The following is a 21690-nucleotide window of genomic DNA, read 5'->3' as shown; positions in this document are numbered from 1 at the left end:
CAGCCCAGTCTCCTACTGATAAAGACACAGATTGCCATCTGTATCACTCTCCCCATCTCTCTCAGAAAAACAATTAGCCTGTATCTGTCAGCAAACCTACTGTAAAGACTTGAGTATTCTTTGCTGAGGCTGCAATCTCAGTGCAGGCTCTGCATGCTGACTGGAGCATGAAGTTGTGTTGTCATACTATACCTGTTGGCCAACAGCTGTGACCTAGTTCCAGAAGGAGAGGTTAGGTAAATTGCCAAGTCTCCACGTCGAGGGTGAGTAATAGTGATGCGCACAACAACATGCTCCAGGTAGATCACGTGGTGGTTAGGATTATCTGAACAGCCAGTGGCTTTGTAAATTGAACGGACAACGCTGTCAGGTCGTATCGTTCTACAATATAAGCATATAAAACAACATGAACACTTCTTCCCTGTCCTGCAAAATAAGACAACCACAGCTTTTTTCTTAGTAGTGAATGACAATTCACTAGCTGGACAATTGTTTCTGAGAAGTCAGCAACCTATAACTGTTAGTTTTAACACTTACTTCCTAGCTGAAACTATTATCACAGGGTAATTATTTTACTGCAGCTAATGGCAACTACCTGGCTTTCTGTTAAGCATGTACATATGCTAAAAGAGGACACTGAAAAACCTGTAATAGGAATAAGCCTTTGGGACAGAACATTTTTGTGGATTAGTGGCCAGCTGAGATTTGTTGGGATTGTCATGGGATCACAGCTGGTTGTTGAGCCCCAGGAAATGCTTGGCATAGCCATAGTCCTTGCTTACATAATAGCAAGTATTACATGCTAGCTGTACCAAATGCCTTCTCACTCAGCTGGTTTAAATTGGCATGACATCCTCGCAAGCTATACCAGTTATGGATAAAGTCTGTCAAGCATATTCATCAAACAATAATCTTAATGCTTTGGAAGTGTGTCTTTTGACTGTTGCTGTCTCTTTATCCACAGCATACACATACAGAATTTTGCTCTTAAGCCTGGTTATATAGAGACCCTACCCTAGCAAGTGGGAAACAGTTTAGTCTTTGTCTCTGAGCTAGAGACTCTCCTGAGATTGAGAGAGACAATATCATGCAGTATTTTAACAAAAAGAGTATTTGTTTATTAGATCCTGGACAGTCTGTTAAGTCTGTACTCATCTTAAAAAGGAGACTGCAGTTCACTCAATCAAACATTATTCTTCTTTTGTGCATCATCTATACAAGAATCAATCATTATCCAGCCTGGCTTGCTTTACACCTTCAGCTTCTGGGGTGTTCTTTAATTTAGGGCCTTTTGCCAAGCACTACAAGAAACAATATTTACAGGCAAATGACCTGTCATCTGTGAAGGTGACAGAGTTCCCCAGTATAGCTTTCAAAAAGCCACATTACAAACAATGCAAGGGAGGGGTAAATTATATGCAATTTCTTCCCATAAGTTTATGCCAGCAAGAGTTTTGACAGCGGGTATTACTTGATTTGCCGATCCGTGTTCTCCACACACACATGCTGGGGAGGCACTGTGGTCCACTTTTCTGCTTCTATCACCATTGCTTCAGCATCCATCAGTCCAAATCCATAGAGGTGGCTCACTGTAAGGTAAACAGAATGGTTCCAATTATAGAAAAAAACTCGTTTTTCATCATAGACTAATTCCAGAGAGTCACATCCTAATAAGAGTTGCTTCTCTTCTACTTCTTTCTTGCTTTTGCACAAAGCTTAAAAATTTCCTTGTGAGAAACAATAATGACTATATCTAATAATGACTATATATGTTCACTGCTTTATTAAAGACGTGGCAAACGACCATCATGAATAACACTGCCTTACTATGAGAAGCATGGAACAGAACTACAGCACACCAGGGAGTACAATTGCCTCTGATTGCCCTTTGTCCATGTGCCTTAATTCAGCCCAGTCCTCTTATATGACATAATGCTAAAAGGTGTAAAGAATCAGAGGAGGGTTATTTCTGTTACTCAAATACCAAATGCATGTATGTAAATATTGAAGGTAACTGAGACAATAAATTTAAGAAGGAATAGATTGTCTTTTTTAACTGCTCTAGACTCTTAAATTTCCCTGAGTTCAAGCAGTATGGTTGCCACTGGCGAGCCAACCAGCTAGATCCAACACGGCCCAAAAGCTGTTTGTATGATGAGGGTGAAATGTGATGGTATTTAAAGCCCAGGGCCTTGAAGATAATCTGGTTCTCATGCAGAGTCTGTGTCAGAAAGGCATCTTCCTCTACCTGCTTTGTAGATCTGCAGATAAAGGAGACATCTGCAGATGAATTTAGTGCTGGGAAGAGCTGTTAACGCTGCTGTTGACCTCTGATATAACCTACTGCACGCATTGCACACACAGTGGTACTAAGTGTCTATGCCTGGAGGTTAGCACTCTGTTGACATACATTCCTGGATGTTCCTCACCTCTATCTGCCTTTCATGACATGGAGAGCCAACAATTGTCCCCTTGCAAGAAACTCAATGTCTAGTAATTTAACTTCAATGCCTGAATGTCTTCTACTCAAAGAAGCAGAAGGCCTTAAATCAACATCTTTCTTAGGATATGGTAAATCGAACTTTCAAATGCCCAACACCTAGACAAGGTGTAGTATTTCCAACAGACTTGTGTCAATTCTGTATCTTTCACTTTTTTTGTGATTTTAAGAGTACTTAACTTGATACGACTATTTCAAGAATTCCAGCAGTTCCCAAAGGCTAGAAGTTTCGCTTACTGAATCAGCGGTGCAGTTTTGGTTGCTGTTCCAATCAAAACAGAAGCTTGCACATAGATTTTGATGAATTAGAAAGGGCTGCTAGCTATGCTGTTTTATTGTGACAAATTGGTACTCTTGGTAAAGTTCTGACAGTGGACGGTGAAAGAAAAAAGCTTCCAGAGGGAGGATTTTAGATCACAGATATTAATAAATTAGGTTTACTTGCTACCACAGACAATACTACCAGCAAACACTCAGAAAAACTTAAGTGCTATTGTAATCAGTAATGCGACAAGGCATGGTGTAAGTCTTTCCAACTGCACTTTGCAGAGGGTTTGTGAAAGCAGCCTCTATTTATTGCCAAACCAGTATTCAAAGGACTCCATCCAAAACTCCCAACATTGTCAAACAAATAACAGTTCAAAGCATAAAAATAATCAGTGCTTAAAGATCCCATCTTCCAAATATGGCAGTATCTAATACTGTCTGAAACTGCCAACTGAAGAGGGTTCCTCAATGGAAAATACTGAAAGGCGTGATGACTGTGTCATGAACTGGTTTTCTTCCCATTTCCCCTTCAGGGAACTAGCATGGAAATGTTCATTTGGAGAGAACTAACCACAGCTCTTTCCCCAAATGAGGCAGGTACTGTTTTCAAAAATGAAACACAATGACAAAATATATGAAAATAATTAAATTTAGTCCTCCTTCAGCCTTCTGAATTCTCATTAGTGAATACCACAAACAAATGGACAAGAAAAGAGACGTCCTATTTTCACATGTGGATAGAGGCAGCCAGAAAAAGGGCAAGGAAAGCTTAGATGGAGAAATTATTTGTCCTGTGAGGACATCTCCTTGGTCATAGATGTCATCTTGCAATAACTACATCTGCTAATGAGACCATACTTATCTGTGAAGTCATTTGTCTGTTCTTACACTGCGTGCATTGCTCTGATATTTAAAATTTCAATCATTATTCATTCTGTTTGCTCTGAAGAACAGTGGGAGGAACAACTGTTAACTCACATGGACTGTAACTGTGCACTACATTTAAATGATGAGGGGTTAAATTTGCATCAATGGAAAAATCATTTGAGTTAACCCATGGAAAATCCATTTTTAATTCCTGACAGGTAGCAACTTGCTAAGTTGTGAGATGCTCTGTGTCCACCACAACTACTAAGCTCAAAGAAGAGCCAAATTTCTCCTCAAGTCACCTTTTCTCAGCCAGAAATAAGGGTAGAAGAGCAGGTAACATTGCCACCACCAGGCAGTGTCCTTCTGTTAGAAAGCTACATGGCTTTAAAGCCACCTCATCGTATAATTTTTTTGCCTTAATGTTCACATTAAAAATACAAATAAAATCTAGAGAGTGAACTTTCCATCTCTTCTTCCCTTAAAATTACTTGGAAGACAGAATTGTGTTCATTTCTCATCCAGGAGAAAAAATTACCACCCAAGGTTATGTGGTTGTGTTAATTGTCCATGATTCAATGCTTAAACTCTCTTGCATGAGCGCAGAGATGGGAGTGAGAAGTTTTGTACCTGCTGGTTTTTCTTTTTTTCCACAGCTGAAACAGAAGTGCATTTTTTCCTTGAAAGGCCTTCCCATTGAAATAAAAACTTCCTGGCAGTCAGGGGTGCTCCTAAGTCCTTCCATGTGGGAAGCTTCCAGGCAGCTGACATTTGGCTGTCTGCAACCTTTGCACTTCAAAGCCCTTGATCCACTGGGTTGGTTAGCAGCTGCAGGTAGCAGCAGAGGCCCATAGTTTTCAAAGACTAAATAACAGCAATTTAGGGAAGAATCACAGAGTTAACAGAAGTAGTTGATCCCCTGTGTCTTAGAGAATAAAGCAGATTTTCTTTCCTACTGCCTTCAAATTGTGCACCTTCATCTGTGTATACGCTAGTACTGCTGTGAACTCTATGCCAGGGTGCCTCTTCCAGAGGTTAAAAATGACTTTAATGGTCCACGTGGGGCCATAAATGTCTTCTGGGAAACATCTGGAACTACCACTGATTTGTATGAGAATGGTACTGAACTCACTTCTGCTAACCCAGATAGGAAAGCAATATTTGAAAGGTACTGATGATTGCAGAGTGAGATAAGCTGACTGCAAGTGTGAAATGCCCCAGGACCTTGCGCATACCCACTTCATGTGCTCTACATTATCACTGCTGTGAATTGCTGCTGGGCTCAGTTGTTGCTAGGAGTCACTGAGCGTGTCAGAGGGGGTATAGGACTGTTTCATGAGAAGATATCTGCCTTTCAGAGACAGGATAGGAATGTGAAGGTGGTGCAATGTAAGCTGGCAATTAAGGAGCAGCCTGTTTTTCTTGTTGAGCTAAAGGGCTGAAAGCTGTGATTTTGTGATCAACACATCCATGGGCAGAAGTGTCCTTGAATCCTCTCTCTACTCCTGCAGCAATGCAAACTGATTCATTCCAATTTCTGCAAAATCACAGGCATACACAGAGTTTTACAGATGCAGGACAAATCTCAGAGAAAACTTGTCTCCTGCAACACAAAGTAAATATTGTGTTTTGGCTGATCTCTTTACTCTTCTTATCATTAAAGAAAATAACATTTCTTGGGTCTAAAGTCCATTTATTTATCCCTGGAGCAATTCCTCTACTAGCGCACCATGAAATCAAGGCCTGCTCAGCTGCTGGATAGACTTCCCCAGCTTTTTCATAATCCCTTTGTTTTTGTCTGAAACCCCTATTGAAAATTCAATAACTTTCTCATTTATATACAAAGAGTATGTAAAGCTACCCCCAAATCTAAAGGCAGCATATATATTCTACTTGACTAAGAGAAATACGAATGGCTGCTGTTGATAAATCATAACACAGAATCATGCAGACTCCAGGAAAACTGTGCCCAGACAAGGAAAACACAGCATTTCCAGTGCCTCATTGCAGCTTAAGTAGATTTGTTAGGCTGCAGTTCCATTTTGTCATCAAAATGTCTCATCAGTAGCTTAGATGATAAGCTTCCCTTCCTATTTTACTCACCTGACAAAGAACATTCCAGAATATTTTCTCCTACTATATTTTTGGCATTTAGTTTTCTATACTGTGAAAGCAGCATTGGAAATATAAATATTTTGTATACACATATCAAATACTATATCATAAGGACAGAAATGGTAATAACTTGTTTGTCAAATGAGGAATATGCAGCTTCCCTAAACTCAATTCAGATATTTGATATACAAATTATTATGAAATTCATTTATGCTGCTTTAGGATCTTGATCCAGTCTCATCCAAAATGAGACTAACAAAACACCAGTCTAAAATGCCCCCTATACTGTGGTTTTCTTAAATGTTGCTTAGCAAGACTAGTGTATGTGAGACCCTTGAATTACTCTCATCCTATAAATACTTCAAACTGATCTACACCAGTATATCTTTCATATTTCACATTTTATTTGCAAATATAAAACTCTAATTCTGTATTACTTTAAGTTTCTGTTGCTTGCTTAGGATATCAAAATGCTTCAACCAGGAAAGACAATTGTCTAAAGAAAATTAAGGGACTAAAAAAGAGAAATGTTATGATGGCACATGGCTTGAACTATTTTAATTTTGTTTTGGCATGTCCTAACTAAGAGAACATTAATCTTGAATGAGACTTCATCTTGTTTCAGTGATATTCCCATTTTGTGTCAAGCTATGACCAGTAATCTGTGATAACTGGATGTGATTTCTGAATCACATAACTGCTCTACAAGCCAATAATGTAACTGTGCAAGAGCATTCTTTTTTATTCTTGCTTGTAAAACCAACTCCCTCATGCTTTTTAGATTAAGCATATTATTTGTATTTTTATATTCTACACAGAACAACCACTCATTTTTTCTACTTAAAGACATAGCAAGTGGCAAACTCAGTTCTCCTTCCCCACAGAATTCCCTTAAATCCAGGTATTTTTAAAGACTCAGCAGGGATGGTAGAAGATTGAGTTTTTACTCTTACCATCAGACCAGAGAAGGATTCGAAGGACAGAAAGTTGTCCAATAGATTTTTCATAAAAGTGGGAGCTATAAAGATGCACAATGAGAAACTGAAGGCCCCCTATACCATAGAAGCATAGAAACACAAGATGATTCAGGTTGGAAGGGTCCTTTAAAGTAAAGTTCATCTGCTCCAACCTCCCTGCCATGGGCAGGGACATCTTACTATATCAGGTTGCACAAAGCCCTGTCCAACCTGACCTTGAACGCTTCCAGGGATGGGGCATCCACAACTTCTCTGGGTCTTGTTCCAGTGTCTCATTACTCTCATCATAAAAAAGTCTACTCCCTTTCTGTCTAAAACTATCATCCCCTGTCTTGTCACTACAGGCCTTGGTAAAAAGTCTCTCTCCATCTTTCTTATAAGCCCCCTTTATATACTGAAAGGTCACAATAAGGTTCCCCTGGAGCCTCCTCTTCTCCAGGCTGAACAACCCCAAATCTCTAAGCCTTTCTTCATAGAAGAGTGGTTCCAGTCCTCTGACTATTTTTGTTTTCAGAAAGGTGCTAACAGGATACTTAAAAAATTGCTTTCATTGAGCTTCCTGTTGTGTTTATGTTAGTTTTTGATTTTTGTATGATTGTAAATAATTTCTTCAATCATATACTAACTGTGGATTTACCTGATAATAGATTTGATTTTGACAAAATAGGTCAGTCCTCTGGATTTCACTTTTTTTTCTGTCTGCCAAAAAACTCCTATTCTTTGATAAAACAAAATATAGATTGCCCAGGAACACTAGCAGGGTAGCTAGTAGAAGCTAAACTTCCAGCAGCCAGTGCACCTTTGTGAATAGCTTCTGTATGCAACGCTGCCACCGCATCACCTGCTATGAGACTTTGCAGCCACTTAAAAATAGCCCTAAAACACACCATCTTAAATTTTGGAATTTAAAGAATTTAAGGAAATTAAGGAATTAAATCCAAGGTCACATTTGCATTCACATCCTGGCACTATTTATCTACTTCAGGAATTTAGAGCACATGTTGTTACTAAGCACTGACACTGGTTGACAAAAAGGACTAAGAGCAAAATAAAAACACTTAGGGGGCATCACAGAATCATAGAATTGTCTAGGTTGGAAAGGGACCTTTAAGATCATCTAGTCCAACCATCAACCTAACTCTGGTAAAGTCTGATCAGTCACGCTCTACTAGTATTGTCAGCAAGTACCACCCAAATACCTCCCCTTCTCATGAGTGTTAGCAGCCTCCAGGCAGAAGGCTTTGGGATTCAGCCACCCCATGTCCCTGGTCAGCAGTGAGCACCCATGTGCACCCAGCACAGCCATGCCAAGTTCTCCCGTGCCTGCAGCAAGACCTATGTCAGCTCCAAATTTACATCTCAGAGTTTGTTTAGGTATGAGTAAACCAGGTTACTGCAGTCCTCAGAACATATGGTATCTACTGTTCCCTGCGTATGAGGACATTCTCCCCAGAGTAAAATACCAGTGAGTCTTGCTGAAAGCCTCAGCAGAGTGACCAGGAAGCCTGGTTTACTTCTCTGCCTCTGAAGGAGCAGAGTTGTGATAGAAACAGAAAACCTGATTTCTGCTGCCTGGTGATTGCTAAGACAGACAAGCTGCTGCTTCTCTGCAGCAGCATTTGGCTGTAAATCATATAGCCTCTACTGAAGACATTCATTTATATTGCTTGAAACGAGCCAGCTTATGTGAATGGAATAAATCCGAGGATTATGTACATTTAGAAAGGAGAAAAAAGTTTGCCAAAATAAAGTTGGCTAAGAATCATATACAGTAATAGAAGTTATATCTTTTTAACTAGTGATAGTCTTTTTGTACTGGATTTCTTTTTCCAAAAAGCAAAGATCCATTGAAAAACATGGCCACTCGCAAGGCTTTTTTAAACAAAAAAAGCCATTTTGTGACTACACCAAGGAACACCTTTTAAGAAATGTACTCATTTCCTCTATTAGGAGCAAATTTACCCTCAGAGGTACTATCAGAATTCCCCAATGACTCAAAAGCAGCCAAATGTCATTTCACCCTATCAAACAATAAAAACACCTTTGGTGAGAGCGCTATGCTAGGCTTCATCTCAGAACAGATGATGACAGATGAGTCAAAGGCACTGTTAAGTGGAAATGCTGACAGATCGTTAGCAGGAGACTCAAATATAGCATTTCTGTGCTGTCAGGTGTATCAGACACATGATGCAGAACATCCTTCTTGTTCTGTCTTGCACCAAGGCTGTGTCTGTTCTGAATGTCAGTGCTCCAGAGGGATGTTTACACTTAGACTAATTCCTGAGTGAGCATAGGGCTGCAGCATGTTTCGGTAGATGAGGGATATACACAACTATGCAGAAAGTCATAACAAAGTGTTTTGCAAATTATCTAACAATAATGATAGTGCATTTTAGAATTAAAACCATACCAACCTCACCCCAAAGCAAAGAAATTATTAATTAAGTTGACTCACACTACTTCCAAAGAGCTCAGTAGTAGATCATGATCAGTAACCTGAAGTAAAAAGTTAAACAATAAGCCAAGTCTTTGCAGATAGCTGACCAGTAATGCTGGTAATAGACCTTGTGGGTGAATTCCTACATCCCCTGACTTAAAAGCAAGCCTCCAGTAGCTTATTTTTCTTAAGGGAAAAAGTGGTACAGTTATAAACAACTTCAGGCATCAAACTGATCTGAAGTGTCCTATGTAGGCCCTTACTTTTCCCTATTATTATTACTAGATGTTCTGCATCCTGACAGGATGCTCTAAGTGCTTAGAATACTGCATAGTAGATGGTGTCATCTGCTTCCTAAGTGGCCTGAATCCTCGTTCCACTAAAGCGGACACACTGATAATAAAACAATGGCCAGTTCTGTAATTACTGAAATGCACTATAGCCATGCAACAGCAATGAAGAGCTTTGGTGTTCTCAAAGGTGGGTGCTTGCCTTTTGAAAAAGACAGAACTACCCCATGCAGAGAATGTTCACTATTGCCATGGATGTGTACAGGTATGGCTAGATGTTTGTCTAGAACATTCTCACAAGCGTACTGCTTCAATAGTGAGTATATAAAAAGGTGATCCAAATGCATATAACTTTTAAAGACTCTTCTTTTAAAATGCAGTCTTCATTGTCTACAATTAAAGCATTCTGCTTTGGAGAATTGCATCATTTTATCATTCACTTTTTAATGATCCTGTTTCTTATTACTGCAAAATGGAAATCTACATTTCACACGGAGTGGCAGACTCTTAAGTTATGAGGAGTCCCTAAGGGGAAGACTCTATCCCTCCCCTTTCCCCCTGCTCCCCAGTCCTTTGCAAAGTTTTGCTGAAGGTCTGAGCTGGGCTTCTTAAAAAAAAATAATGTCAAAGGTTATCATTCCCATGGTGTGCATCCTGTTAGTGCTGTCAGTCCACTTGGCAATGTTTGGAATACTAGGAGCTGCAGAGCATAGTAATTGCCCAGGGTTTTATATCTAGGACAGATGGACATCAAGTCTGTCAGTTGTGACCAGAGACACTATCTTTTTAAATTCTTTGTCTGCTATGCAGATCATGGTTTGGTGTGACAGTTCTGAGTGCTATTATAATAGAAATTTAAAGCCTAATTTTGTGTTTTGCCTGCTGTTACTCCTGCTTTGGAGCCATTTAATTTACATATTATAACACATGTAAGTTTGACTCCCAATATATGACCCTAGAAAATCAACCAACTGAAACACAAAATGTCAGTCTACTTTTCTTTATATATCCCAGCACCGTCCTGAAGTGTCTGCTTAGACTCTGTTTTACACTCACAGCTCCATACGTTGCTTTTCAGAGCCAGCAGAAAAGTGGGTGCTGCAGAGCTGATGAGTAATGAGAAGCTTTGATAATGAAGAGTGTGAGGCTAGGAGAAGTAACGCCACCTCCCTGGCTTCTCTGACACAACCCCTCTCCTCCTTTGTGCATCTTCGTCTCTGGAACTATACAGATCTTAAATGTCTTTCAATTGGAAGCAACATTGTTTGGATTTCAATTTGTGCTAGAGGAAAAAACATAAATCCAATAGCCATGATCTAGGCTGCAGAATTCAATATATTTTCCAGTTACCTTCCCCAAATCCCAAGGAGATTTTTAAGTCTCACTCAAGGCTAGCAGAGTTAAGATACCTGGCAATTTGGCTCAACATATACAACTGAAAAATTCCTAATGCAATTTTAATATTACATTTAAGAAAACTTTATTTATGGCTGTGAGCTGAATTGTTGCATGTGGGAAGGAAACAGAGCCATCTAGAACGGCTGCAGTGACCATACAATAAAAAGACAATCACTTTAAATTCGTTCCTAAAAAACGCATGTTTTTACTCCACTTTTCCTCAACTAGTTTAGATTTCCAAATCCCACCTCCAATATTTTTTCTAACTACGCAATGTTTTCTATATGTAGTGATAATAAAGGTTATGGTATTGACTATGTGATTCGTATGATATCTAAATGTGGTTTGAGATTCCTGGGTACATAGACTTTTTCCTATCATACATGTTCTGTCACTGCTGGAGGAGGCACTTCCACTCACTGTTAGACTAGCTATTAATTATAACTGGTTTGCTTCTCTTCTTTCCTGGTGTTAAACTAAATGCTGCTCTGACTTCAAACAACTTCAAAGTACAGGCTACAAGGGAAAAAGTGTTTGGAGTAATCCAACCAGTTCATCTAGTATAAAACTAATGCCTATCTATGTGAGTGAGTGCCAGCATCTCTCTCAGACTTTATATCCACCAATCTGTTGGAGACTTGGTCATATACACATGGCTAGCTTGTCTTTTCCAAAAATACATTTGCTTTTCCAGAACTCTTGCTGTCAGCTGCCCACTTAGAATCATGGAATTATTCAGGTTGGAAGAGGCCTTTAATATCATCAAGTTCAACCATAAACCTAGCACTGCCAAATCCACCACTAAACTGTGTCCCTAAGGGCCACATCTAGGTGGCTTTTAAATACCTCCAGGGATGGTCACTCAATCACTTCTCTGGGCAGCCTGTTCCAATGCTTGACAGCCATTTTGGTGAATAATTTTTTCCTAATATCCAGTCTAAATCTCCCCTGGTGCAACTTTATATTGTTTCCTCTCATATTATCGTTTGTTACCTGGGAAAAGAAGTTGACCCCCATCTGGCTAAAACCTCCTTTCTGACAGTTGTAGAGAGCAATAAGGTCTCCCCTCAGCCTCCTTTCTTCAGTCTAAATAACAACAGTTGTCTCAGCCACTCCTCATAAGACTTGTTCTCTAGACCTGTCACCAGCTTCGTTGTGCATCTTTGACATGCTCCCCTCAATGTCTTTCTTGTAGTGAGGGGTCCAAAACTGAACACAGTACTCAAGAGGTGGCCCCACCACTGCTGAATACAGGGGACAATCACTTCCCTAGTCCTTCTTGTGACACTATTTCTGATACAAGCCAGGATGCTGCTGGCCTTCTTGGCCACCTGGGCACACTGCTAGCTCATATTTAGCTGGCTGTTGACCAACACCCCCAGGTCCTTTTTTGCCAGGCAGCTCTACAGCCACTCTTCCCCAAGCCCGAAGTGCTGCATGGAGTTGTTGCGACCCAAGTGCAGGACCCGGCACTTGGTCTTGTTGAACTTCATACAATTGACCACAGACCACCGACCCAGCCTGTCCAGATCCCTCTGTAGAGCCTTTCTACCCTCAAGCAAGTCAACACTCAGCCAATTTGGTGTCATCTGCAAACTTACTGAGGGTGCAGTTGATCCCCTTATACAGATCATTGATAAAGGTGTTAAACAGAACTGGCCCCACTCCTGAACCCTGGGCTCAGTCACACAAGCACTTGTAGCTGGCCGAAAACTGGATTTAACTCCATTCACTGCAACTCTATGGGCCCATACATCTCACCACCTTTTACTCAGTGAACAGTATGCTCGTCCAAGCTGTAAGCAGCCAGTTTCTGAAGGAGAATGCTGTGGCAAATGGTGTCAAAGGTTTTACTAAAGTCCAGGTAAACAACATCCACAGCCTTTCCCTTTCCCTCGTCCCCTAAGCAGGTCACCTTGTCATAGTAGGACATAAGGTTAGTCAACCAGGACCTGCCTCTCATAAACTCATGCTGACTGGGCTTGATCACCTGGTTGTGTTGCATATGCCACATGACGACACCCAAGACGATCTGATCCATAACCTTCCCCAGCACCGAGGTCAGACTGACAGGCCTGTAGTTCCCCAGATCTGGTTTTGGTCCTTCTTGTAGATGGACATCACATTTTCTAGCCTCCAGTCAACTGGGACTTCCCCAGTTAGCCAGGACTGATGATAAATGATGGAAAGTGGCCCGGTGAGCACTTCTGCCAGTTTCCCCAGTACTCTTTGGTGGATCCCCTGTGGCCCTATAGACTCCCTGTCTTCCAGCTCAGAGGGGCTACCTTGAGAACAACTGTTCTTACCATAAAAGACTGAAGCAAAGAAGGCATTAAATACCTCAGCCTTTTCCTCATCCTTTTTCATTATGTTTCCCACTCCATCCAATAGAGGATGGAGATTCTCCATTGCTCTCCCTTTGTTGCTAATGCTTTTATAGAAACATTTTTATTGTCTTTTACTGCAGTAGACAAATTAAGTTCTAGTTGGGCTTTGGCCCTTCTCATTGTCTCCATGGATAACCTCATGACATCCTTGTAGTCCTCCTGAATTGCCTGCCCCTTCTTATGAAGGTCACACACTTTTTTTTTTTTTTTCCTCTGAGTTCCAGTCAAAGTTCTCTGTTCAGCCAGGCTGGTCTGCTTCCCTGCTCGGCTCCTCTTTTAGTACATGGGAATGGACTTTAAGATTTCCGTGTTGACAAGTGTCCGACCTTCCTGGATAAACAAGAACACTACTTGTGTTCCCGATTCCTTAACCAGTTGTTAAAGGTTCAGACATAAGATGCATGAGATCTTCATATATAATAGTCATTAATATGTTTCTATGAAATTCTCATTAGCTGTCATAATTCTTTTCACTCTTAAGTTAGTGTAGCCTCATTTTTCCTAGCTTGTGCTTGGGACTGTCTGTTTGTTACATATACATTTGCAGTGCTGAATACGGTATATATACTCACGCCTAGATGGGATGGACATTGTGCCCTAGCACATATTCATCAGCAATGATAACCAAATTAATTCTATAATAGGAAAATGTTCCCCTTGCATATTCCACCAGGGTTAATGTGCTCCTGAACCCTTAGCCAGTCATCCGAAGGCCCTGAAGTCTCTTTTGATTGCCCTTGGACTTCTCATTGCAACTTCATTGCTGCCTACATGAAAAACCTTACTTAGTAATGTTCTTGTTTGTGTGCTTTACATTTGAAAATGGTATGTTATATGCTTGTTTCTTGACAAATGTAATTTCTACAACTTTAAAATTGTGTAGCTTAATATATGGTAAATAGGATTCCAGATGTCAGGTTCTTCTTCTGATGTTATTACGCAGTAGAGAATGGCACTACTGAGCTGGAGCCTTTTTCAGGGACTAATGCATCTGGACACAAAATCTGACTTAAGGAGATTCCCTGGGTGGTGCAGAGCTGTAGAAATGGCTCTGTGTCACAGCTTGGCAATGAAGCCATGGGCTTGCTGAAAACCACAGGTGGCCAGAGAACATGGCGCTAGGGGTAATCCTTGTAAGGAAACATTGCCTCAAGCCAATGTAGCCCTTGGAGAGTGAGAGAAACAAGTCATGTGTGAAATAGCTTGCATTTGCCCATGTTCATCAGTAATTTGTCAAGAAACTTACCAACAGCATTCTAAGTTGTCTACTGGAAAATATCAGCTTCATCTTTCATGCACAAAAAAATCATTAGTCTAGCTTGCATAGGGTATGGTCTTCCTTACTTCTACAAAGACCAATGCATGTGTTCTGTGTCAGATTGCCAACTACCCAAAACTGTGATATTGTAACAGCCAAATTCAAACCCCGTGTTTCATTTGCTGTATGCACCATTTGTATGGGCATTAGGCATGGGTCAGAGTTGATATTGGCTGCTAATGGTGTGTGAATATATCAACTAGAATCTGCAAGATTGGAAGGTCTTTTGATTGATGAAAAGCTTCAATTGGTTGATATAACTGTTAACCAATGTTTGCTCTTTTTCCAAAGTCCTATGCCAGCTTCTAACAATGATTATAAAATATTATTTCAAAGTTATTGAAAATATGCAGCAGGCTGTTAATGAATAGTTTATCTGTCATTTCTGAAATGTAGGCACTGTTGTGAATATTTTCCTACTGGTCTCTAAATTTGTGTCTGGTTAATGGTCAACCTACAGGAATTTAAATCTCGCTAATCTAGGTCTCCTACCTAGGAGTCTTTTCTCTTTCTCACTCCCAGACTGGTAATGCTCTGTTCACAAAAAGAATAATCACTGTTTTTATTAAATAGTGTAATTAAGCAATTATATTAAATTGCATATTTTATTAAGCATTTATATTAAATTGTATATTAAATTACATTGTTATCAATTCTCTGCAGTGGTCACTTTCTACTGGAAGCAGCAGATACTTTGGCTAACTTTAAGGGATGGGACATAACTCTGGTAGTCTGTTACTCCCCGGCAAATGAGACAACTCAGTTTCTGTAGGAAGAATACCTCACTGGGACTAGGAATGGCCTGAAAATGAAAAAAGGTGGCTAGAGTTTTGATTTCCTTTTGTCTTTCAGTTACTTCTCATTTCACTGTACTGAAATGTTACTGTCTACCCTTTAGAGCCAGAAAGAGTGAAGGATGCTCTCTAAAAATCTCTCTGCAAATTAAGAGAATTCCTTCATCATGAATGGTCTGCTTCCCCAGAGGCAGTATTTGACAGCATTTGGAGCTTCACTTACAGATAAAGAATTGTTCAGATGATTTGATCATTGTTCTTAAAACTGCAGTGTTTCATTCTGTATCTTTCAACCTAGAGACAAGTCAGCATTAATGCAGCATTCCCTTTTTATAAATGCAGTTGCATGTGCTGTTGTTGACCAAACAACTGACAGGACAAAGAGCCTTTGCATACCAATGTGCCATAGCAAAAACAGATCAACAGTTTTGATATCTCACAAAAAACAGATGTTCTCTAGTATTTTTCCATATAATCCATTAATTTGATGCTTTAATTAGGAAAAAACCTATGATTTTGAAGCAAAATTGAGCATATCTCTTTAACCAGTGACAAATTATATGTTAAAATGACTAACCAGAGAATATCCCCAAACGAGTTTTTTTTTGAGACTACCAGGTAATAATTTCCTGAGGAAAGATACATGCTGGCTGAAAACAAAACATAAATTAAAAAATTACCAAGAAATTTTTTTTGCCAATGTCTGTGTTAATTCTATTGACATGCATTTAACGAATGCTGTTTACTTGCCAGAAAATTAAACAAATAATGAGCACTACTTTAGCAAATCACTAGCTGGCTCAAGTGTTCTTCATGAATTAATCTTTCTTTCTATGAATGTAAGACAGGAAAAAAAAGGAGGTCTTGCAACCAGCAATGACATCTGTGAGCTCCTTCTGCGTGTTCTGCAATGGCAAAACACTGCCAGGGACTATAGTGAGGATCAGGGTTGCCATGCAGCCCAGCAAAACAGCCCCCTGAAAAAGCATGCTGACCCACTTTCAACTACCAGCTCTTGCTGACCCTTTGTTGAGTGAGAGGTTCTTCCAAGTTTTTGTTGTTTTCACCCTTTCAGTTCTCATTTCTAAAGAAGCAAGCCTGTCTCTCTCTCCTCATTTCCTTCTTTCTTCCCCAGTATGCATGGAAGAAAAGCAGATTGTTTCTTGTGACTGTCTTTGCTTTAGTTAATTTTAAAAAAAAATATAAATCTTCCATCCTTTCCCTTGTTAAGAACATGCTGTGGAAGAAATATGGGTCTTGCCATCAACAAAATTGTGATACAATTCCTTAAGGAACTCAGTCTGATCAGAGTACTTCATCTATGAAAAACCATACTTTAATTGTTACTCTTGGCAACAGTGAAGAATAATAGTGTAATATTATACTAAATATTGCCACGTGCAATAGTAAAAAAAAATAATGTTTCAGTCTTGCCAGCAGCGGTGTGCAAAACTCCTTTTGAATTCAGGTTTGGATGTTGTGATTTAATCTAAATCTTTTGCTTCTCCTTCTTCCAAAACCAACAGAGGTTTAAAGAGAGCTGCATTTTTATTGGAACCATTTGCTCAGCCTAAGTTGCCAAAATAATTTAGTTAAAACTAGTGCTTTTATTTGGGTTAAGGTTGATTCCTGAGCTCCACAGAGGTCGAAGCACTTAGTTTGTCTTCCTCTTTTTCAATTCCACCATGGAGTCTACAGCAGAGCTCTGCCAGCTCAAGTTGTATTTCCTGAATCCCAGTCCTCCAGTCAAGCTTATCTATGTTAGCAAATTTGCTCAAGTGGAAGAGAAACCTTTTTTCAGCCCTTTTCCTTGCTGTTTATCTGCTACAACGCATAGAAAAATGTGTTACTCCAAGGCTTTAGAATAAACAGGCTCCAGTGGTGCAACAATGCAAGTGCTGCTGCCAATGTGGCTACTGCTGGTGTGTTAGTGCGACCTCTCCTTTGATCATGAGTGACAGCTGCTGTGGAATGCCTCACAGGGTGTTTGCCTCGCTTGGGCAACAAGTGAAAAAACATAAAAATATAGAATTTTGGAAGTGAGTTACAGAAAAAAAAATGCTCTACTTTATGCTACTTGAAAAGTGTTGTTTGAACTTCAGATAGTTCCAACAAAATGATAATACAGTCACAGTCCCCTACCAATTTATTTTTTTTTTAATCCTAGGAAATGTTTCACAATAGCAAATACTATACAGTTATTGCAATTAAAGAAGTATCTATTTCTCACTTTGTATGTGTTATGTGTGTGGGCATGCGCCTGTAAATGGGACAAAACCAGGCTCTTGAATGTCAGTACCTTCCTGTGATGAGGGGGTTAGAGTCAAATACCCATTTCTAAATCTGTCCTCTGTAATAAGAGCCTGGTTTGGATCCAAAAATGAAAGTTTGGTGGGGTTTTTTTTGTTTCTATTCCACTGCAGCAGAAATGTCATAGGTCACAACAATATATTAAAGATACTATATGGTAGCAGTGCCTTGATCTGAAATAGATTAAAGCTAGGCTTCAGTTTTAAAGTGAAAACAGGGTAAAGGTTTGATGGTTCTTGTATATTATATTCTTCTCTTAGGAGATCCTAGCACAAAACAGTTCAAATCTCATCTTAAAAGAAATATTGCAGTCTTGGGTGGAATTCTCATGAAAAGAGAACCAGAAATAAGCCATTCTGGGTGTTTGGTTTTGTTTTTTTTTTAATGCAATCCAAACTGAAAGCAGTAAGAATTTAGTGAATGGGAATCAGAAGCCAATCCGTGTTGAAATATAACATTGTATGGATTCAAGGTCCAGTTTTAACCCATACTAAAAATATATATCTTATCTAATGGCACAAATGTTTAACTCTGCTTGCATCACAAAAGAGAAAAAAAGTTAAAAAGATGCAGCTTTAACACAAAATGACAACACTGTACAAAACGTTAGAAACCTACATTAAAGCTGACCAAATAGTACAATACCTACAACACAGCTGACTGAGGAGTATGATTTCTGACCCATTAAAAGTCTGGATAGCTCAAGATTTGATTTTATCCTAAATCTCACAGAAATCTTAAATATAAATAATGTAGGGTGAATCATATAAAATAAAAATTTGAAAATACTGTTTTGTCATTTTAAAATTGTCAAAAATTCTGAATGTGAACATGGTCCGAACACAGAAATTGCCATATCTTCAACTCTAGACTATTTTATCAGAATATTAGCTATATCAGGAAAAATTAAAAAACCACCAATTTACTTAGTTTTCTGCAAGCAATGTGTGAAATAGGGTTGAAAGGCACTAGAGACCTAGCCAATGCACTTTGTAGCTGCCATTTTTTGCTTCTAGTCATTCTAAGAGGTTTTCCTTAAATAACGTAAGTCCTTTGGTTTGAGCCTGAAAGGTCTCAAAACTATGCACAACACAAAGTCAAACAAACTACTTGAGATTATTTCTTCCTCAAAAATATCAAAAAAGATGTTGCCTCTGATGGCAAAGAACAAAGGAAGCTCTCACCCTTATAACCAGCCGCATTGGTTTTCCAGTCGTTAGCATTCAGATGTCCTGCACGTGAAGTCCTGACAATAATATGCTGTATGTCTCTCCAGGTCAGAAATGGACTATGAAAAAGGGGAAAGACAAAGTCACAGATCAGACATATTTTACCAGAATGCAGGGATACAAGGTCATGTAAGCTAAAAAGTATCCAAACCAAAACAACCCTCGTTTTTCTTCTTGGCTTTCCTTTGCTCCATTCAAAAGAACTGTCCTAATTTTACAGAATTATTTCAGGAAATTATTTATGCAAGCTGGGGGGAGGAGGGGGTTGCATTAAGCAGACTATCATGATATATGATAACATTCTATTATTTAAAAATTAAGGGAAGATGAAGGATTACATTTGACAGAGGCAATTCGTTCAACCACCATGACTGTACGTTATCCACCTTGACCAGCGCAAAGGAAAAGAAAGCAAAATGTTGGCTTGCTGAAAAACTCTACTAAATCTCACTAACTGCATGTTCAAGATGGCAATTGCTTTAGACTTTCTGCTACTACTAAAGTTATTTCAGGTGCCTTTGTTGTTATTAATTTGTCTATTACCCTTGGTCTTGGAATTCACTGAAGGTCTATGTGTATCTTCAAGAAGACCAAGCAGCCAGCATTGAATCTGAATAGTTACAGAGCAAGTGCCTGATTGCACACATGTGTATTCCTTTAAGGTATTCCTAATAACCTGTCCACTGGTAAGGTGAAAGAAGATGCCATTTGCATCCTCACTATGACATTAATACCCATTTATCTTTTAGGACTAGAGCAAATCTTCAAGGATTACAATTTTCTTGTTTCTCTTCGATCCAGCCCAAGGACAATTTATTTTCTTAGAAGACAATCTAAAGGTGCATGGCCATCATTGGGCTATTTTTTCTTCTTCCAGTTCCTCAGTTTTTCTATGATCTCTAAGAAGAAATATAGTATTACATTTAAAAATGCACTTTAGTAGTGAGAATGATAAACTGAGTCACTAAATAATGAAGAGGAAAAAAGTATTGCAGTGCAGAACACCAGTCACTCAGTATCATTCTCACAGTATCATCTGCCTGTATTGCACACACTGGCACAACTCAGCTCCACTCGGTTGTAATGATGAAGACATAAGAATTCATAAGAATGAAGTTTATCAGACCCAGCATTGGCTGTCTACACTGTCCAGACTAGGCAGTCATTGAAACTCTGGGAAACCTTAGTTCAGTTCCTTAACACACACTCTTGTGTCTTGAAGACCAAGAAGTCACTTGGGCTGGTAGACAAGTGACTTATTCTGTACATTTATTCTTCAAGGCATGATACTTGGGCTCTGCTTCCACTTGCAGGTAGAAACTCCATCATAAGAGTGTGTGGAAGGTCAGTCCATGTGTGATCAGTCCAAAGTGGGTGACTTTCTGAGTGAGTGGGACACTGACATCACATGCAGTGATTCTACACTCTTAAACTGACACAGCCAAGTTACTAGAAATTTCTTTGGGAAGCAGACACAAGGTAATAACAAACACAGAAAAATCTTGTTCTTCTGTAAGTCTCCCTGACAATGGAAGATACAGAAAAATCTCATCTCCTGTTTGATACACGCAAATGAATGCTGTGTGAATTTGCACCCTGCACACATTTTTTCACATCTTCCAGAACTTGTTTTGCCACAAGAATATCTTTTTGGAAACACCTGAGTATCAGTGCGTTATGGCGCTTAAATACAGAAGTAGAATCCTGCTTATCCTGTGAGCTGAAATCAAGCTATTAGGAAGCAATCAGTGAATACATGTGTAACCTATTAAAAAATAAGCACTTTCTTTTTCAGACGAAATGCATTGATTTGGGTTTTCAGGTCACAAATTTCAGCTTCCACAAGCTGCAGCTTTAGGAGAAGGCAGTAGGGATGCAGAAGTTATTACAAACCTGCAGTCAACTTCTTTATAGAAAAACCTGCTCCTAACATATCCTCTTTGGCATGTAGACATATATTCAAGGGTATTAACCAATGGAAGCTCACTTGTGTTGCTGGCATTACTGAAAATTAAAATGAATTTCAGAACCATGGTCTGTAATTCCATACATAAGAGACGAACTTGGACATTCACTCACATATAACTGATTTTTACACATTTTACTTTCCAATAGACTTTTAATGCATATGCTTGAAAACAGGAGTTTCCTCAAAACATCAGACTCCTTTAATGTAAGAAGATTGTAAGGAATAATGCAAAGACAGTGACCAAATCATTTAACTAGACATATTTTTCTGTTTCCTTTGCAGTAATGTGATTTTAATTCTGAGTGTATCTGCTCCATTGCAGAACATTTCCCAGTGGGTGTGCACGGACCACGGATATGCTGATGTAGCTTAGCACCTTCTTACCTACAGCTGGGACACCACAGGAAGCACCATGTATCCTAGAGTCAACACAGAAAGGCCTGTCTATGCTTGTTGTTGAAATAGGAAACGGAATAATCTGAAGAAGGAAGATGATTTTTAAGTGAACCTCCTATTAATTGTAGCCAGAATTTTTTGTGATTTCTTACAAGCTCTATCAATTCATGGCCATTCCATTTCTCTTTGTTTTTGTCTACAAGATATAAGGGTATTCCCGTACTTAAATTAGTCTGTTATTTTAGGGAGAGCTGTCCCTGAGAATTTATTAAAGCATTAATATACCATAGATACATTTCTTTTTGTAAAGTGGAATTTCTCACACTAGACAGTTGGACTAGAATGACAGTAATTGTTTATACAGCTGAGCTGGTAAAAATGACTGGAAAAAAAAAAAGAAAAAAGTTGTCATGGAATGTAAGGCACATTAAAGGCT

The 21690-nt window shown here is 39.2% G+C and overlaps 1 protein-coding gene across 2 annotated transcripts in view; it reads right to left on the bottom strand.

The window, feature by feature from the left end:
- The window catches only part of PCSK5 (proprotein convertase subtilisin/kexin type 5), a 303186-nt gene that overhangs the window by 114908 nt on the left and 166588 nt on the right, over window positions 1-21690 (bottom strand). For both annotated transcript variants that reach the window (XM_014951658.1, XM_014951659.1), the window contains exons 11-12: window positions 1472-1589; window positions 193-381 (exon numbers count right to left, since the gene is read on the bottom strand). In XM_014951658.1, the coding sequence (XP_014807144.1) occupies window positions 193-381; window positions 1472-1589 (307 nt within the window). The remainder of the gene's footprint in view (window positions 1-192; window positions 382-1471; window positions 1590-21690) is intronic.

Source organism: Calidris pugnax, unplaced genomic scaffold, assembly GCF_001431845.1.
Source record: "Calidris pugnax isolate Ruff unplaced genomic scaffold, ASM143184v1 scaffold207, whole genome shotgun sequence".
NCBI lineage: Eukaryota > Metazoa > Chordata > Aves > Charadriiformes > Scolopacidae > Calidris > Calidris pugnax.
The sequence above is the reverse complement of the archived record's forward strand: the minus strand, read 5'-3'. Positions and strand labels throughout refer to the sequence as shown.